Below are 27,176 nucleotides of genomic sequence, written 5' to 3' on the forward strand. Positions count from 1 at the left end.
TCCAGACAGAGTGGTTGCCTATTCCCTCTGTGCTCTCCCCCATCCCCCGCCTCATTTATATGCTTTTACACTTTTAATTTGGCTTGAATTGGCTCGTTACAGCAGCAGAGAAACCTACCACAGTCCAGCATTTCACAAAGATTCATTCACCTCAGATGGCTAGGCTGTCTCCATCCAATTTCATGCTCCAAGTCACTGGACTCCAACTTCACAGGGCAGACAGCCGTCTGCCTGTCCTGCTCCCTTCTTGGGGCCTACCAGCACTGATCAAAGGCCCAGCTGAAGTTCGGTATCCACTCAAGTCCCTAGGCTATACTCTTCCCCTGACCCTTGTCTACACTGGCTCCGCCACCAGTAAACATGCTCGTAGTCTAATGCTTGGGGGCAGTGATAACCCTTCAGCCTCCGGCTCTGGCTACTTACGGTGTGTTGGGCCAGTGTTAGGGCATAGGATGTGTTTCGAGCAATGCATCATGGGGTCAACAAGTCTTCTACTCCTCTCTAGAACCAGGCCTTTCCCTGACCCAGTAAGTCAAGAGACAGGAGAAGGGTCAAATCCTACATCAGGACTGGTCTAAGGGAGAGAAGGAACCTAGTTTGGGGGAGGGGGATCCCGAAGAGTGAAACCACTTCCTGTGTTGCAGCTAGTTCCGGTGTTGACAGAGAAGGGCTGAAGGGGAGGTGGGGACGGAGTGGGGCAGGCTCAGGGGTTACTGAGGCTCTGGAGATGAGACTACTTGAATCCGCCCCAGTCAGGAGCACGCTTCACTCTTGCAGCTGGAGTTTCTCCCGGTCTCTGTCCTCCCCTGGGGCAAGAGAGGTCAAACAAGCTGTTTGGGTGGGAAAAGGGATGGAGGAAGTTGACAGAGATGGGCGGGGCCCATGGGGGGGCTGACCAGGAACCCAGCTTCCTGCTCAGTACCAAGGCATCCAGCCCCCAGCTCACCCCCACCCCTTCCAGCCCCCATTCCCATCAGGAACCCAAGGTTCCGGTCCTCCTCCCAAATTCCAGCCACCCCTCCCCATCAGTGTCTCTCCCCAAGTACAGGGATGGAGTCTGAGAGACCCCAGGAAGAAGATGGTGAGCAGGTGAGCTACTGGGGTGCCGGGTTGGGAGACCAACCCAGGGAGAAGGGACATGTGGGAACCTGAAACAGAAGCCTAGTGAGGGAGGGCTGGACGCAGGAAACTTGGGAAAGCTTGGGCACACCAAGTCAGAAACAGGGAAACAGGGGAAATGGGTCTCTGGCCTAGCCCTCCACCCACACACACCCCTTGACTGGAATGAACACATCTTGGTACCAGAGTCTCCCGCAGGATGATCAGGGCTGGCCCCCTGTGAACTCCACCGCTCGGCCTTGGAGATCTGCTCCTCCCACTCCTCCTCCTCCTGGAACCCGACACACAGGTACCTTGTCCATCCTGGAAGATCTTGTCCCCATCTCCCAGGCTAGCCCAGTTGTAGGTCCACTAACCATAACACCTGCTGCCCTGCTGGTCCCCAACCCAGTCTACTAACCAGCTCACCTGTCCCCATCCCTTGCTACTCAATACTGCTGTAGCCTCTGGGTCTGAACCCTCCACCCTCCTCTCCCATAGCCCTGGGGCCCCGTTCTGGCTCCCTGCTCTCCCTGCAGACTGAGCTCCTTCTGGACCTGGTGGCTGAAGCCCAGTCCCGCCGCCTAGAGGAACAGAGGGCCACCTTCCACACCCCCAAGGTTCCCCCAAGCTTAACCCCAACCCCACCCCGGCTTCTTGAAGACAAAGAACAGCTCTACAGCACCATCCTCAGTCACCAGGTAAGGCACATCCCACCCCACTCTATCCCCACAGGCACCCACAGAGGCAAGGCCCAGGTTTGAGTCCTGCTTTCTCCCTAAGCATACCCTTTGGTCAGCCGCTGGTCCACCCACCCCAATCACAGGATTCCTTTCTGCCCCACACTAACCCTAGCCCCTCTTACCTAAAACCATCCATCACAGGCTACCAATGCCTTCCTCTCCTTCCACAGTGCCAGCGAATTGAAGCCCAGCGGTCTGACCCGCCCCTTCCCCCCGGAGGCCAGGAGCTCCTGGAGCTGCTGCTGAGAGTTCAGGGTGGAGGTCGAATGGAAGAACAAAGATCCAGGCCCCCTACACACACCTGCTGAGACCTGAGCTCCCAGCTCGTCCCTTCTCTCTGGGACTCAAAGCTGGGACGCTCCCCGAAGGTCTGGGGTAGCAGAGACTGAAGACCCGGCTAAAATTGCAGTATTTGCCACCCACTTTCCCTGGGGACTGGACTTGGGACAAGTACTCTAACCTTGAAGATAAGCAAGGTAGGGTGGACACAACTCCCTAAGACAGAGTCTATCCTGAGCTGTCAAGCTACAACAGAAGAGTGAGGGCCTGCCCCTGCCCAGTGAGAAAAAAAGGAAAAGAGTAAGACAATTGTCCAGCACTAGCACCCCAGACCCCCAAGGCAGAGGGGCCCAGAGGCTGTGAAGCGACCCTTAGCCCCAACCCCCACCCTGCTGCTGAGTCTGTCTGATGTTTTGGTTGTACGAATAAATATAACTCCCCTCTGGACTGAAGACTGGTATCTGGGGGGTGCAAGGTGGGTAGGTGAGGCCTGGGGCAGCGGCTCTCCGCGATCTGGCCAGAGGCCAGCTCCCCTCCCTGGCTGGTTAATTACTGGCTCATTAAGCAGCGGCTGGAGACCTCCCTAATCATCTCCCCCAGCCCCCAGTCTCCCGGTTTTAATTAAGTCGAACAAGGAGGGGAGTCATTAGAACAAGAAATATGAACCGAGCTGTCGGAGAACATTCCAGAGGCCCGAGTCCACGCCACCCGACCATGGGCTCGGAACCCAGGTGGCCGAGGCGCCCTCCACCCCAGCGCACGCTCGGCCAGCCCCCCGGCCACCCCAGGCTCTGCCCGGCCGCCGGCCGCTCCCCGCCTCCACCCGCCGCCGCCCGGCCTGCGTCTCCCCGCCCCCGGCTCCTCCCCGTTCCTCCTCTCCTCCCCTCCTCTTCCTCCCGCTCCCCTCCCCCAGCCGCCTCCCTCGCTCCCCCTTCTCCCTCCTCCCTCCTCTCGCACACACACCCCCGCTTGGGCCTCCTCTTCTCTCTCTCTCCGGCTCCATTTTCTCCGCCGCCGGGGGCCGGGGTCTCCTGTGGGGGTGCCCAGGCGGCACCCCGGGTCTCCCCTTCAGTGCCGGGGTGAACCCCCGAGGGGAGCCGGGAGGCGGGTTGCCGGGCGGGGTTGGGGCGGAGGGAGCAGCGGCCCCAGCGAGTTTGGGGGGGGAAGTCACCCGGCGGGGGGAGGGGCGAGCAGGGAGGGGGCCTCAGGGCCCCCCCCCAGCTATGGACGAGCGGCTGCTGGGGCCGCCCCCTCCGGGCGGGGGCCGTGGGGGTCTGGGGCTGGTAGGTGGGGAGCCCGGGGGCCCTGGCGAGCCTCCCGGTGGCGGAGACCCCGGTGGGGGAAGTGGGGGGGTCCCGGGAGGCCGAGGGAAGCAAGACATCGGGGACATTCTGCAACAGATAATGACCATCACCGACCAGAGCCTGGACGAGGCCCAGGCCAAGTGAGTGCCCCCACCCCGGGACCCCGCTCACAGCTGAGTCCTCTGCAAGCCCCCTTCCCCCAGGGCCCTCTCTGGATCTTGCAACTCTTTTCTTTCCTTAGTTCTAGTGTTCTCTCAAAGCTTGCTTTGCCCCTAGGCCCTAAAACCTCCACCGAGGGAACCCCAGGTGGTCTCACTCCCTCCTAACCTTTTGCTGACCCCTACAGTCTACACCGGCCCATCTCCTGGCTCCCAGACTTAGAAACTGTTCCTAGCCAAAGCTGTCTTCCCTAACTACCCGGCTAGCCCACCCCATTCTCCACGTACGGATCCGGGATCTCCACACATTCCCTTCCACCGAGGTCGGGGCCTCCAGGAGTCCTCAACAGCCTTTTCCCTGCTCAGCCCACACACTGTACTGAACTCCCAGGTAGCAGAGCACCCCCTTCCAGGCCCCCTGCCGCCTCACACCGACAGCCTGTGTTCCCCCTCCTCTGAAACCTACCTAGTTAGTCACCTTTATTTCTTCAGTCATCTCTAGATCCTTTCTCCATCTTTTTGCTTGAACCATCCTTCTTAGCCTCAGCCCGCCCATAGTGACTTTAGCCCCTTTGCCTGCATATATTCTGCTTCCTGTGGCCCGGCAGCTTCCAGAAGGCAGGGCAGCTGATCTCAGGAACTATCCCTCTGACTCCACTCTACCCCCACTCACCCCCCTCACAGGTTATGCCCCCACCTTGCTCCCCGGCACCCCTCTCTTCTGCCTGCCGCCTGAACTCTTTCTCTCCTCCCGTTCCTCCTAAGGAAACACGCCCTAAACTGTCACCGAATGAAACCTGCCCTGTTTAGTGTCCTGTGTGAAATCAAGGAGAAAACTGGTACGTGGGTGCCCTCTGATTCTCACTTCTGGGAGCAGGACTCTACCTTAGGGCTCAGAGTTTGACAACTTGAAGCCCCGAGGAAAGTGAGCACCACAGAGGCCATTGAAAGGAAGTGGGGAAGGGAGCGAAGCCTGGAGCCCGGAGCTCTGACGGGGGTGACGGGATCCTTAAGTCCACTTGCCTGCCTGCTAGGCCTTAGCATTCGGAGCTCCCAGGAGGAGGAGCCAGTGGACCCACAGCTGATGCGCCTGGACAACATGCTTCTGGCAGAAGGTGTGGCTGGACCCGAGAAAGGGGGGGGCTCCGCAGCAGCAGCTGCGGCCGCTGCAGCCTCCGGAGGTGGCGTGTCCCCAGACAACTCCATCGAACACTCCGACTACCGCAGCAAGCTTGCCCAAATCCGCCACATCTACCACTCGGAGCTGGAGAAGTATGAACAGGTGAGGAGAGGCGAGGAGGTGAGATGGCTCAGAGAGTGCAGAGGGCCCGGGCCACGGGCTCCTCAACAGCCTGCCTGCTCCGACAGGCATGCAATGAGTTCACAACTCACGTCATGAACCTGCTGAGGGAGCAGAGCCGCACTCGTCCTGTCGCCCCCAAGGAGATGGAGCGCATGGTGAGCATCATCCACCGGAAGTTCAGCGCCATCCAGATGCAGCTGAAGCAGAGCACCTGTGAGGCCGTCATGATCCTGCGCTCTCGATTCCTGGATGCCAGGTGGGGCTCGGGGACCCCTGGGCTGCCATGTCATCCGGAAGGGCACTGTAACGATGCTAGTTCTAGAGATGCCCGACGGCGCTCAGTGCTTCTCTCTTTGCAGACGAAAACGCCGGAACTTCAGCAAACAGGCCACTGAGGTCCTGAATGAATATTTCTATTCCCACCTGAGCAACCCTTATCCTAGTGAGGAGGCCAAAGAGGAGCTCGCCAAGAAGTGTGGCATCACTGTCTCTCAGGTACTCTGGGGGTTCTCGGATGTTACCTGGAGAGGGGTCCTGGAGAAAGGGTTCCACTTGACCCTCTCTGCCCAAAACTGCAGGTTTCCAACTGGTTTGGTAACAAGCGAATTCGCTACAAGAAAAATATCGGGAAGTTCCAAGAGGAGGCGAATATCTATGCTGTGAAGACAGCTGTGTCCGTCACCCAGGGGGGCCACAGCCGCACCAGCTCTCCCACGCCCCCTTCCTCTGCAGGTGGGTCAGCTGCCACTCCAGCTGCTGCTCTGTGTTCAGTGCCCTTGCTTCCGCTTTGGTCCATGCAGGATGATAGCAGAAGGGCTCTGGGGTGTGAAAGACCAAGCTAAGATGGGGGCCTTACATGGGTAGCCAGTTCAAGTGGTCTGTTGTGAGGGTGGGCCTGCTGTTCTGTGGATCTGTGCATATTTCCAGAGTGCCCTTTCCGGAAGATAAGGGCTGGATTTACCTCCTGTCCCCCATCAGAGGGCCCTGTGCATTTTCTGATTCTCTCTCTGCCCTCCCAAGGCTCTGGCGGTTCTTTCAACCTCTCAGGATCCGGAGACATGTTTCTGGGGATGCCCGGGCTCAATGGAGATTCGTACCCTGCTTCCCAGGTCAGGAGGCCCACCTCTTCTTTTCTCTTTGCATGATGGGAGGCAGGTTCGTGTGCAAGCGCACACATGTATGTCCGTGTCACGGGGCAACCCTGAGTGGTCAGTTCTCCCGTCTTTAAGTGGGTTCCAGGGATCAAACTCAGATCACCAGGCTTTACTTGCTGAACTGTGCCACTGGCCCCATCCCCTGCCCCATCCCCAGGCACACAAGGCCTCTTCCAAGGCTTCCTGTGTGTCATGCCTTTCTTTGTGCCCTGCAGGTGGAGTCGCTCCGACACTCGATGGGGCCAGGGAGCTACGGGGATAACATCGGGGGAGGCCAGATATACAGTCCTCGAGAAATTAGGGTGAGTGGGTCAAAGGGCCTTGCCAACTCCAGCTTTTGGCTCGAATCAGGACAGGAGTGTGAGCCACCCCCCACCCTCCCTCACCCCCAGCACTGGAGCTTCCCATTCTGACTCTCCTTCTCTTTTACCAGGCCAATGGTGGCTGGCAGGAGGCTGTGACCCCATCCTCAGTGACATCCCCAACAGAGGGACCAGGAAGTGTTCACTCTGACACCTCCAACTGACCTTGCCCCTCAAGGTCACAGGGCTGGGGGCTCCCACCAGGCAACTCTTGAGGAGGACTCTGGGCATCTAGAGGACAAACCCCACAGAAGCACAAAACAGAGGGCGATTGGGGTTGTGCCCTCCCCAACTAGACACTCGGTGCTGGGGTGCTGACTACATGGCAGGGAGAGTGGGGTGTCTGTCTCTTCTCTTTCTTCCTTTTTTCTCCTCTCAGAAAGAACAGATACCGATTTCTCAGATATCTCTCTTAAATCTACAACATAACACCAATTGTGTTTGTCTTCGGCCCCCCTACTTCTGTTCCCCACTCCACTTATATACTCTGGAATCTGGAGACGTCAGCCCTGCCCGACCCAGAGATGCCAAAAATGGGGACTCTTGGACAGAGGCCCTGGGCCAACACCCCCTCCCCCATGCATCCCCACCTTCTGCCCCTCCAGACGGCTTTATTACCTCATACGCAGCTCATTTTAAACCAATAGAATCGCTCGGTGGACAAGAGTGTCTGACTCAGATATCTACCTCGGAGGGAGTTTCTGCTACTTTAGAAATTTGTTGAGTAGGCTTTGGAGTTGGACTTTTTTTTTTTTTTTTGGTAGAAAAGAAACCCTGAATATGTTTTTGGTTTTGTTTTTTCTTTTGTTTTTGTTGGTAGTTGGTGATCCTTAATTTTTAATAGTTTGAAGAAGTAGGGTTTTGGGTGTGTGTGTGTGTGTGTGTATGTTTTAAATAAACATGCTGATTTATTTTTGTTTACCCACTCGAGAAGTAAGAGCCAAAGGGGCCTAGTAAGAGAGCAGACAGAAGGTGGTGGCCACTTGCTCCAGGCCTGCCAGTGGGAAGTGGATTTTGTGGAACGCCATGTTCTCAGGTGTTTCTCAGCTTGTGCAGGCAAATCTCTGCTGTATTTTGTTGTGGAGCTTGATGTCCCTGTAGCTTCCTGTCTCCCCCACTCCTCCCCAATAACCTTTGTGCAAGGCTGGACTGAACTCAATGATTTTGGAAAAGTCAGAAGCTTTTTGTTCTGTTTTGTTTTTTAAACTTTTTGCAGAGTGGAGAAGATTGATCGGGAAGGGGGGAGTTCTTGCCAAATTCACTAAATATGGGCTGGGTGCTTTATATATGTGTCTCCCCTGGTTTCCCAGAAATAAGTCTTTCTGTTCAGTTCCTAATCTCATGCCAAAATCAAGGGGGTGGGAAGAGGAGGGAGGTCACAGAAAGCCAGGTATGAGGGAAAGAACCATCTCAGCCCTGAACCCTTCTATCTGACCCCCTCAGACATCCTCAGGCTCTTCAAGACTGTCACAGTGGGGAACCCCTCCCATCAAAGGCCCAGGTGGGATGAGGGAGTATGTGAAGAGGGCGGTGGGAGGCAGGGGCCAGGGGCAGTTTCTCTCCTCACTTGTAAACTTGTAGATTCACGGAAAAAAAAAAGAAATGGCAGTTTTAAATAAAGAGATTTCTTTTTCCCCTGGGTTTAGTTGAGATTTTTTTTTCAAAAACAACCCCCACCCCCCAAGAATAATTCGTACAAAGCTCCAGCAGGTTTGGGGCCAGTGCTTACTACGGAGATGTTACCCAGAAAGACAGCAGACCAGGATGGAGCATGTTGCCTTACAACCTGCCCAGGTCAAGATAGAGCGCTAGTGAGCTGGACCGTGCGACTCGGTGGGCTGAAGGAAAAGTCTTATTGGTGTAGAACCCTACCCCAGGGAGTGGCCGTGCTCAGAGGCCGCCAGTGCCCTCGGGTGGGGTGAGATTGCTTCTAGTACCTGAAGGACTCTTGTCCCAGAAGCACCAATTCCTGGCATTCTCTGACAGGACAAGATGGGGGCAGGGTAAAGGGTGTAAGCCCCACCTAGGGCAGTAGCCACAGTAGGAAGAGGGGCAGACAGAACCAGGAGCCTGGGAAGGAAACACCATGCCAGCAGGGACAGCAGCTGGAGCCTGGGTGCTAGTTCTTGCTCTGTGGGGTGAGCCACTTCCAACCCCACCAACTCTCCCCCTCAGCTCCTGCTACCACCCCCCAGGACCTCCCTTCTCCCTAGAAATCCCTCCCCGAACCTGGGCACCTCTTTCCAAAGACCCTCACCCACCCTGTCCTACACCCACCAGCCCCACCTCTCCCCTTCCACCCTTCTACGGTGCTACCACCCAGGATCCCTAGCTGGTGGTCAGAACATCACAGCCCGGATTGGACAGCCACTTGTGCTAAACTGTAAGGGGGCCCATAAGAAGCTACCCCAGCAACTAGAATGGAAACTGGTAAGCGGAACCCCCCTCCCCAACACCTGGCCATCCAACCTCAGGAGCTATCCTTGAGGGTCCCCGGCACCCCACCCTAGGCGGTTCTTCGCCAGAGGACCCAGTCTGTTTAGGTTTTTCTCTTCTTCGCAGAACACAGGAAGGACTGAAGCTTGGAAGGTCCTCTCTCCCCAGGGAGGCCCCTGGGACAGCGTGGCTCAAATCCTCCCCAATGGCTCGCTCCTCCTTCCAGCTATCGGAATTGTCGATGAGGGGACTTTCCGGTGTAGGGCAACTAACCGGCTGGGGAAGGAGGTCAAATCCAACTACCGAGTCCGAGTCTACCGTAAGGGTCCCAGGCCTTGAGACACTTTGTGTTAACAGAAGTCTTTGTTTACCCCAACCCTTGACCCTTAGCCCTGGTGTGTCTGATCTCCGCTGCCCTTCCCATGCCTGGAGTGTGAGAGGTTATGACGGAATTTTCCCTCCAGAGATTCCTGGGAAGCCAGAAATCGTGGATCCTGCCTCTGAACTCATAGCCAGTGTCCCTAATAAGGTAGTAGAAAAACAAGAAAAATAGGGAGGGCCCTTATATGCAGCTGCGTGCCTATATTGCCTTCCAGATTCAGAGGGTGAGGTCTCCATTTTTTCTCCAGGTGGGGACATGTGTGTCTGAGGGAAGCTACCCTGCAGGGACCCTTAGCTGGCACTTGGATGGGAAACGTCTGGTTCCTGATGGCAAAGGTTGAGTACCGGGGTGGCCTGCACCCAGCTACCTTCTCCCTCTGTACCATTTTGGGTGTTGGATCCCCTCATACCCACTACAGGAACAATTGTGAAGGAAGAGACCAGGAGGCACCCAGAGACGGGGCTCTTCACACTTCGGTCAGAGCTGACAGTGACCCCAGCCCAAGGAGGAACCACCCATCCTACCTTCTCCTGCAGCTTCAGCTTGGGTCTTCCCCGGCGCAGGCCCCTGAACACAGCCCCCATCCAGCCCCGAGTCAGGGGTGAGTAGGGAGAGGGGCCCAGTCTGGCTCTCAGGGAGGCAAGGGTCAGTCCCAGGGCCGTCAGGCAGGCTGCCAGGGGTCCTGATGGCCCCCATGCCCATCCCACGCAGACCCTGTGCCTCCAGATGGCATTCAGCTGTTGGTTGAGCCTGAAGGTGGAACAGTCGCTCCTGGTGGGACTGTGACCCTGACCTGTGACATCTCTGCCCAGCCCACTCCTCCAATCCACTGGATAAAGGATGTGAGTGACCCGGAAGGCCTGAGAGCTGGGTGGGCTGGGATTCAGAATGCCCGGCTGTGGAAACGAAGAGTCCAAGATGTGTGCATTCTAAGTTTTCTGCGTCTTTCCACCAGGGCACACCCCTGCCTCTTGCCCCCAGCCCTGTGCTGCTCCTGCCTGAGGTAGGGCCTGAGGATGAGGGCATCTACAGCTGCGTGGCCGCCCACCCCAGCCATGGACCTCAGGAAAGTCCTCCTGTTAGCATCAGGGTCACAGGTAACTCCTCCCAAAATCCCAGGGACCTGGGGCTGAGGTGAGGGACATAAGACTCCAACTCCCTATCCCACTCAGACATAAGCCCCAATAGCCACACCACCCCTTCCTCAGTGCACCCAAAAGCCTGTCAAGATTGAAGTCTAGCTTCTCCACTAACTGAGGGGAGATGTCATTGGGCCTGAGCTCAGGTCTTCCCTCTGACCACTCTGTCTTCCAGAAACTGGCGATGAGGGACCAGCTGCAGGTGAGGGAACTGGACTAAAGTCAGAGAGAAGTGAATGCTGTCGTGGGTGTGACTGGGGTCACAAGGAAGGAGTGGTGTGTGCTGGAGCTATACCCTAAATCTTCCCTGTGTCCTACAGGCTCTGTGGGTGGGTCTGGGCTGGGATCGCTAGCCCTGGCCTTGGGGATCCTGGGAGGCCTGGGAGTAGCTGCCCTGCTCATCGGGGCCATCCTGTGGCGAAAACGACAACCCAGACGTGAGGAGAGGTGAGTGGAAGCTAGGGGGTTCCAGGTAGCAAGTGAGGGCTGTCCAGTGGGCGGTGGAATACCACAGCACTGTTCCTTCTCAGGAAGGCCCCAGAGAGCCAGGAGGAGGAGGAAGAACGTGCAGAGCTGAATCAGTCAGAGGAAGCGGAGACACCAGAGAACGGTGCAGGGGGACCTTAAGAGCACCCAGGCTGACCCCGTCTCCGTCCTTCACCTTTCCCTTCCCCAGACCAGCTCCCCCATGTATGCTCCCAGATCCCAGTTCCACCTCGAAGCACTTTCTTCTCCAACCAGAGCTCACATGATCCATGCTGAGTAAACACCTGACACATGTTGCCTGCTTGTTGTCTGTGTGTGGGAGAGAGGCAACCTCACTCCTGAATCCCTGGGGAGCTTTCAGGGGAGGGGCACACTCCATGCCTCCCACGGCACCAACATCTATTCAGGCTGGGCCAAGTGGCACTGTCCTGGAGGGAGGGGCTGCGGAGAGACTTCCCAGCAATGCATTTCACCCTTTTATTATTATTATTTGAATTTGTAACAAAGGAGGTAGTAAGGGGTGGAAAGAGACATTTAAAAGAGTCAAAAATTCATATTAGACAGTGAGGAGAGAAAAATTAAATTAAATCAAGTGGAGGAGTTGGAGAGAGCACACATTTAGACATCAAATCAAGAAATCTGGGGGAAAGCAAGGGATTTGGGAGAGGGGAGAGCTGGATGGCTATGTGGTCCGTCCTCCAAGCTGGGAGTGTCTGCCCAGCAGTACACAGCAGCAAGCACTCCCATCTCGAGCAGACTGTCACTCCTCCCCGAGCCCTCCTGAAAGAGGTCTCAGCAAAGAGAGACGGGGCATGGAAGTAAGGGGGTGGTCCAAAATCAAGGAAGGGCCAGTAAGAGACTCCCAATACTGATTCTCCTCTAGCTGGAGGTGGGCAGGGAGGAGACACAGCTCAAATACTGAGCAGCCAGAAAAAGAAAAAGATGGCGAGGAACAGGAATAGGGAATCTTGCCAGTTGGAGACTGGGTGACCCTGTCCCAGATCCACACCTGTAGGGGAAAGGAAAGCTTCAAAGGCTTGTAGTGCCAGGAGGGGGTCCTGGTGGGAGATGAGGGGAAATTCTTACCTGCACCCCTTCGGAAAGGCTCGTGGGCATTGAACACGGTGGTGAAAAAGCCAAAGGGGAAGGCTCCAACACCAAAGGAGAAGTGAAATCCCCCCACGTCACCGAATGACTGGAACCCCTAGGAAGGCGGGAAGATCAGGGAAACCCACAGGCATGGGCACTGGAGGGACACAGCTGAACAAGGAGACTCACCCCTCTGCTCTCTGGAGCTGGTCGCTGGCCCTGAGGACGGGGTGGAGTTTTCAACCTGAGAGGAAGGAGAGAGGCAATCAGCGCCTTTTTGAACCCTGTTGTGGGACAGAATTTGGCTCCCCTCAGCATGGTGTCAGGCCTCACCTGGGATCCTGGGGCTTCTGGCTCCCTCGCCCATAAAGAGGGACAACCTTCTCCCTGCTGATGCCAGCCTTACACACCGGGCATTCTTGCCTGTCTGGCCGCGTCTCCAGCCACTGGGAAGAAAATATGAAGTGTTTTCAAGTACGAAGAGGGTCTCCAAGCTCCTTGATCCTCCCTGCCTCCCTGTCCACGTCATTACATACCTGATGAAGACAGGGCCAGCTGGATGAAAAACAAAAAAGCACATGTCAAACTTCAGGAAAGAGTGCAGACCCCAGAACATGGGCGCTCACTGCTACTCCTCCCAGGTCCTGCTGCTCTGTGGCCAAACTTCTCTCCGTAATTCTGACAACTTCTAGCAGACTCGCTAACTTGTCTTTTCCAACTTCTTGCCTTTGAAACCTGAAGTTCAAAGGTACTCTCGACTCTCAACACTTTTGAGCCTTTTCTCCCCTCCGGTGTCTTCTCTGTCTCTCCCTGTCTCTTTTCACACACACACACACACACACACACACACACACACACAAAACCTCCTTCAACGTCTCCTCACACACACACACCTCCTTCAAACTCTCCTCTTTCTGTCTCCAAACTTGACAATTCAACAGGTTTCCTTTCAGCCTCAACGCCATTCTTGCTAATCCTGCAGACTCCATCATTAACATACACCCACACTGTTCCTTTCCTTCTTACTTCAAGCTCAATAAACCCCTCTCTCCATGACCCTTTCACCTCTTCATCTTGTCCTTACACAATGCCCTCGTCCTCGGGTTTGACAAACCACCCCCTCCCACATCTCATCTTAACGTGGCCCACATCTAGGTCCAAAGTCCCTAGACCTTTCCCTCCGCCACCGAGAGGCACATCCCCTAAACAACTGTAACGTCTTTCATCTATTTTTATCCCAACATCTGGATAGATCTAACAGGATACTGTAGTTCAAATCTCACATGCAGGAATATGCAATATCCCCCATTTCCCATCTCTCCTCATAACATACCACGTACCAGTTCTTATGACCCTCCTTTCCAGGCATCTCATCTACACAGACATGACCCTTCCCGGACCCCCACCCCACATACACACACCAGCAAAGACACAAGTCCCCACTTCAGGCCTCCCCCACCTGTATGTGGGGCGGGGGTGGGGGTAGCCCTCGGGTCACCTGGAAAAAACTGCATGGTCCCCCTCTCGACCTCCTCAACACAAAGACGAGCCCCGCCGCCTCACCCCAAGCCCTGACTCGGATTCTCACCAGTACAGGTGGCCACACACGCTGACCACAGCTTCGCGAGCTGTCTCCAGACATATATTACATTCGAAGGTCGCGCTTGCCCCGCCCCGCTCGCGATTTGGCCCTTCGGGGCCCCCGTCCTCTTCCTCTGCTGCTGCCATGGCAAGTTCTGCTTCGCCCCCACGTAGCCCTCAGTACCCCCAGGCACACACACATATACACTCACACTCGGCACACACACAGGAACACACACACTCACGCCCCGACAAAGCAGGACCGCCTTCTGCCCACGATCGTTGGGCAGACTTCAAGGTTTTCTCATCAGTATTGGTCGAGATGCCTGCCAATCATGCAGGAGCCAAAGGACACGATTGATCCAAAGAGTGGGGGCGGAAAAAGGTGTGGAGTCCCTACCCTTGCACGATGGTGATTGGCTGATAAGACTTCAGTCACTATGCACTGCCGAGGGATTGGTAATAATGAGCTAGGCCCCGTGTTGTCGCTCAGCTAGAGAGGCTTTGATTCGTCTGTGAAGCTGCCAGTCACAACCAAAGCAGAGCAGGGATTGGCTCAGGCCTACAGAAGTCGCCCACTGTGAGCCGCGTTCGTTCCTTCTTTTCCTCTTTCGAAGAATGTCCGGGTTCCTATTGGACTTTAGAGCGAATGGTTCCAAAGCAAATGATTGGGTGGCACTACACGGAAGAATGAGCATGCGCAATAAGCGGGGAGGCGGACCGGGCCAACCCGACGAAGGCTATGTCGACTCCGGTCCCACCCCTTCACTCTATCTCGTCACCATGGCAACCCCTCCGCTATTGGCGGGGCTCACAGTTCAAAGGCCTTGGCTCGGCCTCATCCGGGTCTTTCAGCGGGGACTCTCTCTCGGCTTGATTGGACGGTTTATTTCGCCGCTGATTGGCCGAGACCTGGAGAGACGGTGCCGAGCTCGGGGGGAGAAAAGGGCAGAAGTACCTGGGTCGCAGGGTTCAAGATGGCTCCGGCCTCCTTGGGTGACGTAGAGGGAAGACCTTGGGTCCGCCCCTCCCTCTTCGAGAATCCGGGAGCAGAACTGGGGTTAGCCCGACGTGTGAATGGTGCGGCCGTCGGTCGGTGGCGCTGGTGTTAACCCCACTCTCTCGGTTGGAAGACTCAGGCTCTCTAGGTGATTCTCTCAGCACGACCGAGCCAAAGGCCCGCCGTTGTAATGTGACACAGCAGAACACAGTGGACCTCAACTCCGTCCTAAACCTTAAAAGCAGAAAAGGCCTGGTTCCACCCCCTTATGAGTGGGCGCCCCAAGGGCAGAGCCCGACCCGTAGGTGACCCGCTGCAGGATGGAGTAGATCCGCCCTCTTCCTTGTAATTTGCCCTGCAGAGATTTGGATCTTCTTCCTGGCTGGACCGCTGGCAGCTTGGGTCCTTCCAACAGTCAGTGGCCCTCACTGTGGCCCAAGGCCCAGAATTAGGTAACAGTCCTCTCACTACCAAGGGCTCTTCACCAAGCCACGTAGATCCAGGGCAAAGGTGTCCATGGGAGGGAGAAAAGAACAAGCTAGCTAAGGATTGTCCGATACCTTTAAAAGGGCCTGTGTGATTGAGGAATAAAGGTGAGACGCTGGGACTCTATATAGTAGGAGGTACGGAGAAGCGGAGATTCTGGAGTGTTGAAGAGGTTTAGATGCCGAAGTGGCGAATATGGAGGTGGGAGTGATGGACCGGTCCAGAATATGAAGAAGAGGGAAATAGGGCTTGGCCATCCCAAATAGGGAAACATGGCTCATCCCATCATTCCATCACCTTTAGGAAACCGTGTTTTATGGTCCAAATTCCATCGAGAGAAAGGACTTAGATTCTTACAAGTCTCAACGATAGCCTCAGACTTAGATGCTCCTGCCCCAGGCTGTCGCGTGCTGCTATTACAAGCATACACCACCAAAGCCAGCAGCCTGAGTCTGTGTTGGGGGAGGGGTTGACTCCGACTGGGTGAATGAAGAACTAGGAAAGTACGTGGGCAAACAAGCTTGTAAGGGAGAGGTCAGAGAGGGCCCCTTTATCTTTAATGACCAAAGGTGGGTGGAGGAGATGGAGACTGGGACAAAGGGCAAGTGGACAGGAAGCTGGTGAGCTATTCGGGGAAAGCCGGAGTCCTGGACAGTAAGGTGAACTTGATGCTTGAATTCAGAAGGTACTTCGTAAACGTTTGTAATTGAATGGGGGACAGGGAAGGTGAGGGGTGTTTGCGAATCCTAGAGTTACATAGCGCTGGAGTTCAAAGAAAGGCAACGGGGTCAGACAGCATGCGAACGAAGCTAGACGATGCAAGGAATAGAGCAGGGAAGGAGGCAGGGTCCCAGGTGCTGACACCGGTGGACTGAGCGCTGTAGCTGCCCGAGGCCGCGAGCGCCACTGAGCTGCCCGGGGCGGGGCCAGCGAGAGGCCTGGCAGGCGCGGGGAGGAGATGCGGGTCTCTAAAGAGGCGATTGGCGAGGCCCGCTGCCCATCATAGCCCCCCACTTCCTGGCCAGCCCCGGAAGTCAGCAGGCGCTGGGAGGGGTGGGGGAGATAGCGGCGGCAGTAGCCCCGGCCCTCAGAGAGCCGGCAGGGAGGGAGGGAGGGTGTTGGGGGTACGGCCCCCCACCATTCCTACCGATATGGGCCCAGCTTCCCACTCCCACCACCCCTCCATCGGCCGGGGCTAGGACATCCCCAAATCCTGTCACCCCCCTTGGCACCGACACCGAGACAGAGATACAGCCAGCCGCCACCACCGCTGCCGCAGCCTGGCTGGGGAGGGGGCCCGTCCCCCAGGCTCCCCGCCCCATTGAGGTGTGGGCGGGAAGGGGGTGGGAAGCTGTGGGAGGAGGGGGCTGAGCGGGACGGGGACGGTGGAGAGATGGGGCCGGGAGGGCCGGCTGGGGACATGGTTGCTGGGGAGAGGGGCCTGAGCGGAAGAATGGGAGCGACGAGGGCTGGGGACTGGCTCCGAGGTGGAGGGCTCGCTCAGAGTGCAAGAGGCGGGCGAGAGGAGGGATGGTAACTCCGAATTTGGGACGGGGGTGTGGACAAGGGGGTGAATCTGGAAGAGGGGATTCCCTTCAGGTTTCCCAGCCCTTCTGCTGGGTTTTGGCCCCACATGACTTCTGGGTGGAGGTGAGAAGGCCAGGACTGCTTCCTAGGAATGCTGTCAGGCACCCGTTAACCTCTAGGCACAGAAGTACCTATTTCGAAGCGGCTTATTTCCACACAGAGACCCTTAACTAACACACGAGTGTCTGTGGGAGGCTCCAGTGCCTTGGATAGACTGAATAGCTTATGTGCAGTCCTGTGCTCTCCACAGGCTCTAGGGAATGACGTTTAAACTCCCATCAGAATGGCTCTATTTCACGCCCGTGCCTCAAGTTCAGTTTGTGACATGCTCCAGTGTCAAATTTATGTGAGGACTTGGCATGTTACACCTGTTGGGCGTTTCCATGTCGCCTACAGCTCTGTCTTCCCGTTTGACTTCAGTCAGTCCCTTGGCCTCACAGGTGTTCTGTTCCAGAGAGTACAGGATCCTTCCGGTGTAGGAGTCAGTGGCTTTAGCCCTGCGGTGTGACGACTCGTTGATGTGGCACAACCGTAGCGTTGTACTAGTTGTACCTGCCATAGATTTCGTAAATTCGTTGTGATTGATTGTTTGCTCATTAACCCGTTTGACGTTCCCTGTTTATGAATCTTCAGACATTTCTGTCTAAAGATCTCTTCATCAGACCAAGTGTTACACAAGTATTACTCATTAATTCCGAGAAGTACTTTTTGTTGTTTTCTTTTGTGACAGGGTCTCCACAAAGTCCTGGCTAGCCTCAAGCTCACCTTCCTCTGCCTTCTGAGTGCTGGGATTAAAAGCGTATGCCACCATACCTGCCCAGCTAAGAATCTTTCCCTTCTTTTTTCTGCTCCCCACCCCTTGGCAGTTTCACATGCCCTACGCTGGCCTTGAACCTGACATGTAGCCAAGGCTAGCATGGTATTCCTTACATGCGTGTGTCACAGCACCGGTGTTCCAAAGGTCTGTTCTCCCATTGCTTTACTTAGCTGACCATTCCACCTGTCTCTTTACATATGTTTCTCTCCATTGGCTCTATTTGTAGTCTGAGTCACAGCTTAATGCAAGTCTGTCCTGGGCGACCCCCCCCCCCCGTGGTGCCTGTATTCACGGACCCCAGTCTTTGCAGGGTTGGCAGGTTTGATGACAAGAGTGTGGTGGCATGTTGATCCCATTGTGCATACTGTGTGAGGTGGCATCTTCATGATGTGGTTCCGACACTGTGGCCATGTATACTTTGAATGGGTTTCTCTGTGGCTTATTGCTGTATTTGGGGGCAGGAAGGGGAGATGACTTTTCCTAATACACCTAAAGAAGGTAGCACTGGATGAGCTGCCCAGCCCTCGGCACTGAAGTAGGAATGAGAGGAAGCAGAAAGGAGCCATGCTGCCTAGCATTAGCTGGACAACCGTGCTCATAGCTCAGGCCATCTAATCCTTTCACCAAGGCTTGCTGAGCACCGTGTGTGCCTGCTCTGTCTGGGCACTGAAAACAAGACATCATCCCTGGCCTGAAGTCTCATACAGTCTGGAAGAAGCTGGGCAGAAAAAAACAAAAACAAACCAGTGAACGTTTTACCCAAAGCGCCTTATCGCCATCAGTAGTTTTCAAGGCCAAGAAACGTCATACTTACCTGGAAGGCACATTAACATACAGGTTGGCCTGGTGCCGGGGCTCATGGTGTCTGTGTGGGTGAGGCACACAGTTTATATTTCTGCACCCTGACAACCACTGGTGATGCCAGCATTGGTCCCAGCACTCAGGAGGTGCAGGCAGGAGCATCATTCATGACCAGTCTGGGGATACGCAGGGACAACAGAAAACCGTAATGAAAACGTGGACCTGCCCATGTTCCTAAAGACATTTGAAAAGTGCTGGGCTGTGTGGAGCAAGAGGAGGCAGAGCCTGCCGGCGGGAACAGTGCGGTCAAAGACAGGCTCGAAGGCCGTGTGGCAAATCTGGGGACATGAAGTAAATCAGTTTTGGAAAGGAGGTCAGAGAAGCACAAGGCAACTTTTTAAGAAAGGCCTTTTGGGGAGACAGATGATCAGACTAAGGTGACAGCATCTCTGGCAGCACACTGACCAAAAGCTGCAGTGTGCAGCCCAGGGATCAAAGATTCTGGGCAGAGTAGTTAGAAAGCCCTCTGTTTCGAGCTCTGGGGGGTAAGGGTGGGGCGGGCTCTGGAAGGAAGGAATAGCCTTTGGCCTCCGTGGAGAGACCGGTATAGATCTCTGTTTATCACCTGTGAGCTGCCTCCAGCATGGGGGCGGAGTGGAGTGAAGAGGAAAGACCAAAAGACAGGCTGTGAACTCACCTGCATCGCCTCTGAGCTTCTTGCCATCTTGGCAGGGGATTAAAAGTTCCTTTCACTCTGCCCTCTGTTTCCTTGATGTGACCTCTCACACAACCTGTCCTCCCTCATTTCCTCCATGAGGCTAGAAGGAGAGACGCCGGGAAAGTTGGGTTTGTCTGCCTGTCTGTGGAAGCACATTGGTATGTTGGGTGTAGGGGCACACAGGTCTCCACCTGGGAAGAAGGGATTTTTTTCCAGACATGCTTTTCTGTATCCGTCACCAGGTTTGATGGGAAATGTGTTTGTGTGTGACTATTAGATTTCCATATATGTGACATGAGCCTCTGTTCTCACTTTACCATAGCGTGTATTGGGCACTGTTTCCATGTCTGGGGTGTGTGTGTGTGTGTGTGTGTGTGCGCGCGCGCGCGTGGTGACAGTGTAGGAGGGTTCCAGAGCACAGGACGATTAGTTTAGCCTAGAAGCTGCCAGTTAGCCTCAGGTAAAGCTCTTTCCTAGAGCCATTTCCTGTGAAACCAGTGATGCAAACTGTGTGGGCCTTATGCAGAGCTTAGCCCCACAGGCATAAAATGAGGCTGCCCTTTAGTTTTAAACTTTTGATAACCACAGTATAAAAGGCAAAGAGAAACAGGTTTATTTTAGTACCTTTAACCGAAGTCAGTAAATCCAGAAGGAGTCGGGGAAAGATGAGGTCAGGTGGTAGGACGGCCTTGCATACGCAGGTCCCCGCTCTGGGAGGTGGGGGCAAGCATTAATGTCTGCTTTTCACCCAGAATCCTCAAGCCTGGTATGCATTTAACAATCTCAGTCCCTCCATTGGAAGTGGACTGTCCATGTATAGACTCTGTCCAGAACAGGTCACGGTGCCCAGGGTGCCCTGTGCCTGTCACCTCGGCTTGTAGTGGAATGAAACTGTCTCAAAAGCCATCGTGCTTCCCAGCCACCGTGTCAGCCACCTGTGTCGCTTGCTGCTGCTGTTCCCCTCACTTAACTGAGCGAGCGGGTGTTTGGGGCTCCCGTCTGTCTGCATCTAGAGTCCTGGGGTGGCAGAGAAGTGCCTCCCTAAGCCCCTCCCCACCCTGGATCCCTGAAACATCTTTCAGCTTTGCCCCCTGTGCCTGGCTAACCTGGTTCCTCCCGTCTTCAGGTGACCAGAATGGAGCTGTGGCCCGGGGCCTGGACGGCACTGCTGCTGCTGCTCCTCCTGCTGTCCACCCTGTGGCTCTGCAGCTCCAGTGCCAAGTATTTCTTCAAGATGGCCTTCTACAACGGCTGGATCCTCTTCCTGGCTATACTCGCAATCCCCGTGTGCGCCGTGCGAGGGCGCAATGTCGAGAACATGAAGTAAGAGTTGAAGGGGTGAGAAGTGGCGGGTCTTGACGGAGCCCGAGGGGAAGAAGGGAGGGAAGACTTGCAGGGGAGAAGAACCCAGACACAAACCCAGAGACAAGGTTGGGGGAGAGGACCACAGAGGGGCCACAGGGGCATGCGAGTGGGCGTCACTGGATCCCACTGGGCACCCTTGCCATGATCCCACAGGATCTTGCGTCTGCTGCTGCTCCACGTCAAATACCTGTATGGGATCCGAGTGGAGGTGCGGGGGGCTCATCACTTCCCTCCCACGCAGCCCTACGTTGTTGTCTCCAACCATCAGAGTTCCCTCGACCTGCTTGGTGAGGCCTGTCACAGGGCCCAGTCCTCTAGCAGAGCCTCCTCTTCCGGCCCCTCCACACACCTGCTTTTCCCTCCTCTTGGATGTCACCCGTCCCTCCCCTGGGGTGGGTCTGCCCTCAGCAGGTTCACATGCCTGTGTCAGCTTCTGTTTCCCGGGCCTTTTCCAACCCACTGTTTGTTTATGGGGGTGGTGACCCGGGGTGGGTGGCAGTGCCTCCTACCATTCTGCTTGTGCCCTGACCCATTCCCCATCCCCCACCCCTGATAAGGAATGATGGAGGTGCTGCCAGACCGCTGTGTGCCCATTGCCAAGCGTGAGCTACTGTGGGCTGGCTCTGCTGGGCTGGCCTGCTGGCTGGCAGGAGTCATCTTCATTGACCGGAAACGCACAGGAGACGCCATCAGTGTCATGTCCGAGGTGGCCCAGACCCTGCTCACCCAGGATGTGAGAGTCTGGGTTTTTCCTGAAGGAACAAGAAACCACAACGGCTCCATGCTGCCCTTCAAACGAGGCGCCTTCCACCTTGCGGTACAGGCCCAGGTGATCATAGCATCTGCTTGCCCACCCGTCAGCACCCAGACCCACACTGCTCCCCGCCCAGGACATGTGTGCTCACTGCTCCCCGCCCAGGACATGTGTGCTCACTCCTCCTCACCCAGGACATGTGTGTTCACTCCTCCCTCAGGACATGTGTGCTCACTCCTCCCTCAGGACATGTGTGCTCACTCCTCCCTCAGGACATGTGTGTTCACTGCTCCTCCCTGAGGACATGTGTGTTCACTCCTCCCTCAGGACATGTGTGTTCACTCCTCCCTCAGGACATGTGTGTTCACTGCTCCTCCCTGAGGACATGTGTGTTCACTCCTCCCTCAGGACATGTGTGCTCACTCCTCCCTCAGGACATGTGTGTTCACTCCTCCCTCAGGACATGTGTGTTCACTCCTCCCTCAGTACATGTGTGTTCACTGCTCCTCCCTCAGGACATGTGTGTTCACTGCTCCTCCCTCAGGACATGTGTGTTCACTGCTCCTCCCTCAGGACATGTGGTGCTCACTCCTCCCTCAGGACATGTGTGTTCACTGCTCCTCCCTGAGGACATGTGTGCTCACTGCTCCCTCAGGACATGTGTGTTCACTGCTCCCTCAGGACATGTGTGCTCACTCCTCCCTCAGGACATGTGTGTTCACTCCTCCCTCAGGACATGTGTGTTCACTGCTCCCTCAGGACATGTGTGCTCACTGCTCCTCCCTCAGGACATGTGTGTTCACTCCTCCCTCAGGACATGTGTGTTCACTGCTCCTCCCTCAGGACATGTGTGTTCACTGCTCCCTGCTCAGGACATGTGTGTTCACTGCTCCTCCCTCAGGACATGCGTGCTCACTGCTCCTCCCTCAGGACATGTGTGTTCACTGCTCCCTGCCCAGGACATGTGTGTTCACTGCTCCTGCCTCAGGACATGTGTGTTCACTGCTCCCTCAGGACATGTGTGTTCACTGCTCCCTGCCCAGGACATGTGTGCTCACTGCTCCTCCCTCAGGACATGTGTGCTCACTGCTCCCTCAGGACATGTGTGTTCACTGCTCCTCCCTCAGGACATGTGTGTTCACTGCTCCCTCAGGACATGTGTGTTCACTGCTCCCTGCCCAGGACATGTGTGCTCACTGCTCCTCCCTCAGGACATGTGTGTTCACTGCTCCCTGCCCAGGACATGTGTGCTCACTGCTCCTCCCTCAGGACATGTGTGCTCACTGCTCCCTCAGGACATGTGTGTTCACTGCTCCCTCAGGACATGTGTGCTCACTGCTCCCTCAGGACATGTGTGTTCACTCCTCCCTCAGGACATGTATGCTCACTCCTCCCTCAGGACATGTATGCTCACTCCTCCCTCAGGACATGTGTGTTCACTGCTCCCTGCCCAGGACATGTGTGTTCACTGCTCCTGCCTCAGGACATGTGTGCTCACTGCTCTGCCTCCTCCCAGGTCCCCATTGTCCCCATCGTCATGTCCTCCTATCAAGACTTCTACTGCAAAAAGGAGCGCCGCTTCACCTCTGGTGAGTTCCCAGGATTGACATCTCTGGGGATGGTGTAGCCAGAAAGATCATGGGAGGTTGGAGAATGTCCCTGGGTCTGGGGCATTGTAAGTACCTGCTGGACATGCCAGGTAGGTAGCACCAGGCTGCATGGGGACTGTAGGTCTGTGAGAGAAAGGGAAGCTGTGTGTGCAGAGCTGGACGGGTGAGTTTTGAACCCTGGCCGAACTCTGCAGTATGGGGGTTTTGTCAGCTGGAAGAGGGAAGGTGGGGGATGGCGAAGTAGCAGGACTGCCCACAGTTGGCAGAGATCCAAGAGACTGGTCACATGATACTGTTCCTCATTCCACCAGGACGATGTCAGGTGCGGGTGCTGCCCCCAGTGCCCACAGAAGGACTGACACCAGATGATGTCCCAGCTCTGGCAGACAGAGTCCGGCACTCCATGCTCACCGTCTTCCGGGAGATCTCCACTGATGGCCTGGGTGGCGGTGACTGTCTGAAGAAGCCTGGGGGGGCGGGCGAGGCCCGGCTCTGAGCTCCACCCGTTCTCCCCTTCTCCAACACAGGGCCTGAGGTGGGGCCAGGCCCTCTTCCCGGGTCCCCACTCCCTACTCTCCTTTTGGAATCCTCAGCTTCTGAAGTGAATGTCACTCCGTGTCACTCCCTGCCCCACCCATGGACTCTCCTGCGTGGGTGCAGCCTTCACTCCAAGCCCCACGTGCCATCTTGTCTTGTGGGACGGTTGCCTACCCTCATCTCAAGTGGCTCATCCGATACAGGGTGGGAGACATTCCATCCCATCTCTTCCCTGGTGGTCTCTGTGGCCTTCTCTCCCTCTGCCCGACACTGGACAATGGACTCCTGCTCTTTGGCACAGTCTGTCCCTGGCTGGGCTCATCTGCTGTTGAGGTCTCCTCGTCCTGTGGCTGGAGGCTGAACCTGACCCTCCTCACTGGCTCACCTGGGGACTGCCTCAGCACTGTCACCCTCAATGGGGCTGTCTTGTAACTCAGAGGTCTCATCCCTGCCCATGCCAGGGGCTGAGCACACTCCAGATGCCAATTTCTATTTCTCCCTAGCCTCGCCCCTGCCCCTGGTAGTGGTCTTCAGGGTCCTGGCCCACTACCATCTAACCAAACTCTGGAGAGGCAGACGCCAGAAACTGTGCTCTCTACTCCCCGGGGGCCTGAGGGAGAAGAACCTGGCCCAGGCGAGAGGGAGAGGAGGGCACTTAATTTATTTCTCTTTCTTTTGAGGTACCACCTCCCTCTCTGAGCCAATTTTCATTTCCCCCAGTGGCATTGCCCCCCGCCTCCCATTTAGACCCATTCCTAAAACCCAGGAGGTTGGCTGGGGGGAGAAGGAACGAACGGGTGGGATCCAGTTTTGTGTGGTTGATTTTTATTATCTGGATAACAGCAAGCAACTGAAAATAAAGAGAGAGAGACATGGGGTTCTCTGTGGCCTGTTGCACCCCAGATCTTAGTTTCTGTACAGGTTAGGGACCCCAGCTGCTGCCAACACTCCTTGTCATCCACGGAGGCTTGGGACCAGGCCGTTGTCCTCACAGGCACCTGGTTAATGGCAAAGAGGCAAGGTGGCTGTGGTCTGGAAGGGCTCCCTGGCCAGGAGGGAGGGCCCTGCCAATCACCCAACAATACACAGTGGGCTGGGGACCAGGCTAGCGTGAGGACAGTGTGGGAGGGTTTCAGGAGACTTGAGGCTGGGTCTTCACGGAGGAGGAGGGTCAGGGGACTCACAGGCTCCCAGCCTTTCCTCCAGTAGCAGCACCTGGTCACTGAGGGATTCAATCCTGTCACCCCGGCCCCAAAGCTCAGCCACCTGTTCAGGCCGCAGATCTTCAGGGGCCATAGGCAGCACTGCTCGAACCCAGGCCCCAGCCTGTGTGGCCCACTACAAAGGAGAGCAGTGCTTCAGGATGCGGGCAAGGTCTCAGCAACACTACCCATGCCTGTCCCAGCTACGCACCTGCTCCAGTCTCTCCAGACGCCCCCGAAGCTCTGCAACCTCCCACCTCAGGGCATCCCCCTCGCTGTCCGCTTCCCGAGCTAGGACAAAGGAGAATGCTAGCATGGCCTCCCCCACCCCACCGCAGAGACCACCCCACAGGTGTCCCACACCCACCTGCCACACTGAGGATGCTGGCACTTGTTGAGGACTCGGGAGCCCCCCCTGCACAGGTGCGGCCATCGGGACCCAGCACCAGGGGGTGCGGACAGCTGCAGGTGAAGCTGCCCAGCGTGTTGAAGCAGCCGTGAGAGCAGAGGGTAAGGCTGGCCCTGCATTCATCGACATCTAGTTACCAGAAAGGAGGGAGCTGAAGGGGACGAGGTGCCAGGGTGGGTGGGGTGATCCCGATCCCAGCGCCCATGCCCATTGTGCGAGCACGAGAGTGTGTGTGTGTGTGTGCATGCTCTCGTGCACATACATATAACCATCCTACTCACCCACATGGCAGTGCTTTCCTCCCCAGCCTGGGGCACACTCGCACTGGTCTGGTCCAGCGCAGACACCTCCATTAAGACAAGGCTTGGAGCAGATGGCTGAGGTGCATTTCAGAGGAGAGTTAAGACCCAGACATAGGGCCAGCTCCCAGCGCACATCCCACAGCCTGAATTTCTAGCCTCACCTTCACAGGTGAGAGCTCCGGGGTGCGGCTTCTTCCAGCCCTGACAGCACACCACGTGGGTCTGCCGTGCCTCCCGCCTCACCTCCCGCCAGGCCACGCGGTATGTGGTCCTAGAACACAGACGCAGGCTCAGAATTCTGGGTACCCGTCCCGAGTTTGGCTCCTGGGATCCTTTGAGAGACCCTGGGGCTTCACCTCTCACCTGTAGGTGCTACATACACGCCGTCCAGCGCACAGGGTCAGGTAGGGCTTGTACACTGGTTGACTGTAGGACTCATTGTAACGGAGAGGAACCAGCAGCGACTGCTTGGAGCACACTCCCAAACTACAGGCACACCAGGGAGGAGGTGGAAGACAGGGAGTGTGTCTGGCCCTTAGCTCAGACTAGGCACCTCCCCTCCCCTCCCACCCCGTCCTCACCCAGGAGTCTCACCTTCATTCTGAACTTTCAATTGTCTTTTGCCCCAGCAAGACCTCTCCCCAGCCCTCCCCACTGTTCGTCACCTTTCTTTGAAAGGTCCTCCTTTGATCCCTTCTCCCGTCATCAGTACCAAGAGGAATGAGAGTCCTCGCAGGAAAACGCACAGCCCAGCCCAGGGCCCCATGGCTCGCTCACTCTGAAGGCTGCAGACAAGCATTTGCTGAGCGCTTCCCTTCACCTAGAGGCCACCTGAGGGCAGGACATTGGCTCTCCTGAGCCACTCCCATGGTCTGCAGTGGCCAGCACATCTAACTGGACATGCCCTGCCGTAGCCATGAGCCCTCTGCCCTCAGCCAGGTTCACCCCAATGCACTGAGTGCTCATGGCCAGCCTTCCCGAACATCCCTTGCACACTTCACAAGTGCACACACCTCACACCCAAACCCAGGCACCCTGAGCACATCTGGATCCCCACTGCTCTCCCGCACCCTCAGCCTTACCCCACTCTTCACTCAGACCCCCCACCTCGCTCATCTGCACCGAAAGGGTTGCCAGCTCTTCCTGCCATTGACTTCCTCTCCCTACATACCCACTTCTTTTCTTCCTACCTGTTTTCCTGTCCTGGAGACTGCAGCTGCAGCTGCTTACACCGGTGTGTGGGCCTCTGGCTGAGAAGATGCAAAGGGATCGGACCACGCAGCAGCCTCCCTCCCAGTCCCGCCCCCTCCCACTAGGTCCTCAGACTCAGGCTGGTTGGCTCAATAGGCCCTGCCTTCCTCGCCTTTTCAGCCTTTCAGCGGGACCCACACAACTTTCCGAGGCCCCCAAGTCAGAAGTTCCAGGCTCTAAAGTGACCAGCACCCCACCCCCACTCCAGCCTAACAGACTGTGGGATAATGTGAGGACAGGGCAGGGGACAAAGCAAGGGCAAGTCGTGGCCAAGTGGGCCAGATCAGCTGAGGAAAGAAAGCAGCCGTCACAGAAGGGCAGGGGCAGCCCAAGGCACCAAGGGGAAAACTGTCTCCATCTCTTGATGGCATTTATCGGGGGTTGAGGGGCACCACCCCCAAGCCAGAAGAGACAGTGCCCTATTGTCTCAGCCCAAATTCCTCCTCCCAGGCAAAGGGAGACTCACTGTGCAGCCCTCACCCAGTCCTGGCCTCCAAAGGTCAAGGGGGACAACACATGTCCACCCTGACCCTCAGCCCACTCGTCTAGTCCAGAGGTGGCTGGCCAATCTCACCCATGAGGCTGAGGCCCAAACTGGCAGAGCCTAGGGCTTAGCCCCCTAACCCTAGGCTGGGACAGGAAGAGAATTGTCTTCAGCAGGAAAGAACCCGCAGAGTCAGGAACCCACACAGAATGGGCATTGAGAGGAAGGAAACACCAAGGGGGTCCCCACCCCAGACCAGGCATCCGGGCCCCAGGCCCTCTATCCCCACCCTCTTGGGGGGAGCTCAGGTCCCCTACCACTGGGAATAAGCCAAGCCAC

At 56.4% G+C, this 27,176-nt stretch overlaps 6 protein-coding genes across 12 annotated transcripts; 4 read left to right on the forward strand and 2 right to left on the reverse strand.

Annotated features, from left to right (window-relative positions):
• Positions 1 to 713: 713 nt before the first annotated feature.
• On the forward strand, positions 714 to 2,496 carry GPSM3 (G protein signaling modulator 3). The gene is made up of 4 exons (XM_080938149.1): positions 714 to 1,089; positions 1,306 to 1,408; positions 1,600 to 1,799; positions 2,012 to 2,496. Exons 1-4 carry the CDS (start codon positions 883 to 885, stop codon positions 2,147 to 2,149), a joined length of 648 nt encoding a protein of 215 aa, XP_080794275.1. The 5' UTR covers positions 714 to 882; the 3' UTR covers positions 2,150 to 2,496.
• Positions 2,497 to 3,343: 847 nt separating this feature from the next.
• Positions 3,344 to 8,040, forward strand: PBX2 (PBX homeobox 2; the record flags this gene model as incomplete). Its single annotated transcript, XM_080938148.1, has 9 exons — positions 3,344 to 3,564; positions 4,348 to 4,421; positions 4,617 to 4,864; positions 4,951 to 5,141; positions 5,245 to 5,380; positions 5,464 to 5,617; positions 5,906 to 5,994; positions 6,255 to 6,341; positions 6,473 to 8,040. 9 exons carry the CDS (start codon positions 3,344 to 3,346, stop codon positions 6,563 to 6,565), a joined length of 1,293 nt encoding a protein of 430 aa, XP_080794274.1. The 3' UTR covers positions 6,566 to 8,040.
• A 432-nt stretch (positions 8,041 to 8,472) lies between these two features.
• Positions 8,473 to 11,033, forward strand: AGER (advanced glycosylation end-product specific receptor). The gene is given in 11 exon segments (XM_080938150.1): positions 8,473 to 8,553; positions 8,556 to 8,831; positions 8,964 to 9,156; positions 9,302 to 9,366; positions 9,467 to 9,554; positions 9,638 to 9,820; positions 9,931 to 10,061; positions 10,175 to 10,316; positions 10,534 to 10,560; positions 10,679 to 10,805; positions 10,889 to 11,033. Coding segments are annotated over 11 exon segments (1,395 nt in total). The 5' UTR covers positions 8,473 to 8,487; the 3' UTR covers positions 10,986 to 11,033.
• A 292-nt stretch (positions 11,034 to 11,325) lies between these two features.
• On the reverse strand, positions 11,326 to 13,855 carry RNF5 (ring finger protein 5). Its single transcript, XM_080938183.1, has 6 exons — positions 13,522 to 13,855; positions 12,470 to 12,488; positions 12,267 to 12,379; positions 12,123 to 12,177; positions 11,931 to 12,048; positions 11,326 to 11,853 (listed from the first exon to the last, which is right to left on the reverse strand). The coding sequence occupies exons 1-6, from the start codon at positions 13,659 to 13,661 to the stop codon at positions 11,756 to 11,758; spliced, it is 543 nt and encodes a 180-aa protein (XP_080794309.1). The 5' UTR covers positions 13,662 to 13,855; the 3' UTR covers positions 11,326 to 11,755.
• A 1,125-nt stretch (positions 13,856 to 14,980) lies between these two features.
• Positions 14,981 to 24,076, forward strand: AGPAT1 (1-acylglycerol-3-phosphate O-acyltransferase 1). Of its 3 annotated transcripts, none has more exons than XM_080938190.1 (6): positions 14,981 to 15,107; positions 20,050 to 20,246; positions 20,442 to 20,575; positions 20,846 to 21,117; positions 22,559 to 22,631; positions 22,964 to 24,076. In XM_080938190.1, the coding sequence occupies exons 2-6, from the start codon at positions 20,059 to 20,061 to the stop codon at positions 23,146 to 23,148; spliced, it is 852 nt and encodes a 283-aa protein (XP_080794316.1). In that variant the 5' UTR covers positions 14,981 to 15,107; positions 20,050 to 20,058; the 3' UTR covers positions 23,149 to 24,076. The 3 variants fall into 3 exon arrangements, with proteins under 3 accessions (XP_080794316.1, XP_080794315.1, XP_080794317.1); XM_080938189.1 differs by lacking the exon at positions 14,981 to 15,107 and adding an exon at positions 16,194 to 16,326; XM_080938191.1 differs by lacking the exons at positions 14,981 to 15,107; positions 20,442 to 20,575 and having other exon boundaries at positions 20,110 to 20,246.
• On the reverse strand, positions 24,063 to 27,034 carry EGFL8 (EGF like domain multiple 8). Of its 5 annotated transcripts, none has more exons than XM_080938184.1 (10): positions 26,928 to 27,034; positions 26,293 to 26,352; positions 25,768 to 25,933; positions 25,466 to 25,588; positions 25,264 to 25,373; positions 25,082 to 25,177; positions 24,759 to 24,929; positions 24,603 to 24,682; positions 24,374 to 24,527; positions 24,063 to 24,187 (listed from the first exon to the last, which is right to left on the reverse strand). In XM_080938184.1, the coding sequence occupies exons 3-10, from the start codon at positions 25,899 to 25,901 to the stop codon at positions 24,144 to 24,146; spliced, it is 912 nt and encodes a 303-aa protein (XP_080794310.1). In that variant the 5' UTR covers positions 25,902 to 25,933; positions 26,293 to 26,352; positions 26,928 to 27,034; the 3' UTR covers positions 24,063 to 24,143. The 5 variants fall into 5 exon arrangements, with proteins under 5 accessions (XP_080794310.1, XP_080794314.1, XP_080794312.1 ...); XM_080938188.1 differs by having other exon boundaries at positions 25,768 to 25,887; positions 26,928 to 27,028; XM_080938186.1 differs by lacking the exon at positions 26,928 to 27,034 and adding an exon at positions 26,820 to 26,922.
• Positions 27,035 to 27,176: the final 142 nt, after the last annotated feature.

Source organism: Micromys minutus (assembly GCF_963924665.1).
Source record: "Micromys minutus genome assembly, chromosome: 25".
Classification (NCBI taxonomy): domain Eukaryota; kingdom Metazoa; phylum Chordata; class Mammalia; order Rodentia; family Muridae; genus Micromys; species Micromys minutus.

Coding starts and splice junctions, on each gene's coding strand:
- EGFL8 (XM_080938184.1), bottom strand. CDS start 25,901: ATGCTTGTCTGCAGCCTTCAGAGTGAGCGAGCCATGGGGCCCTGGGCT. Junction 25,589..25,767: donor GGAGGACCTTTCAAAGAAAG/GTGACGAACAGT, acceptor GTGTGCCTGTAG/TTTGGGAGTGTGCTCCAAGC. Junction 24,188..24,373: donor GGAGGAAAGGCTGGGAGCCT/GTGAGTCCCCTG, acceptor GCCATTAACCAG/GTGCCTGTGAGGACAACGGC.
- RNF5 (XM_080938183.1), bottom strand. CDS start 13,661: ATGGCAGCAGCAGAGGAAGAGGACGGGGGCCCCGAAGGGCCAAATCGC. Junction 12,178..12,266: donor CAGAAGCCCCAGGATCCCAG/GTGAGGCCTGAC, acceptor CCTTCCTCTCAG/GTTGAAAACTCCACCCCGTC. Junction 12,049..12,122: donor CAGCTCCAGAGAGCAGAGGG/GTGAGTCTCCTT, acceptor CCGCCTTCCTAG/GGGTTCCAGTCATTCGGTGA.
- GPSM3 (XM_080938149.1), top strand. CDS start 883: ATGGGGGGGCTGACCAGGAACCCAGCTTCCTGCTCAGTACCAAGGCAT. Junction 1,409..1,599: donor TCCTGGAACCCGACACACAG/GTACCTTGTCCA, acceptor CCTCTCCCATAG/CCCTGGGGCCCCGTTCTGGC. Junction 1,800..2,011: donor GCACCATCCTCAGTCACCAG/GTAAGGCACATC, acceptor CTCCTTCCACAG/TGCCAGCGAATTGAAGCCCA.
- AGPAT1 (XM_080938190.1), top strand. CDS start 20,059: ATGGAGCTGTGGCCCGGGGCCTGGACGGCACTGCTGCTGCTGCTCCTC. Junction 20,247..20,441: donor CGCAATGTCGAGAACATGAA/GTAAGAGTTGAA, acceptor ATGATCCCACAG/GATCTTGCGTCTGCTGCTGC. Junction 21,118..22,558: donor ACCTTGCGGTACAGGCCCAG/GTGATCATAGCA, acceptor GCCTCCTCCCAG/GTCCCCATTGTCCCCATCGT.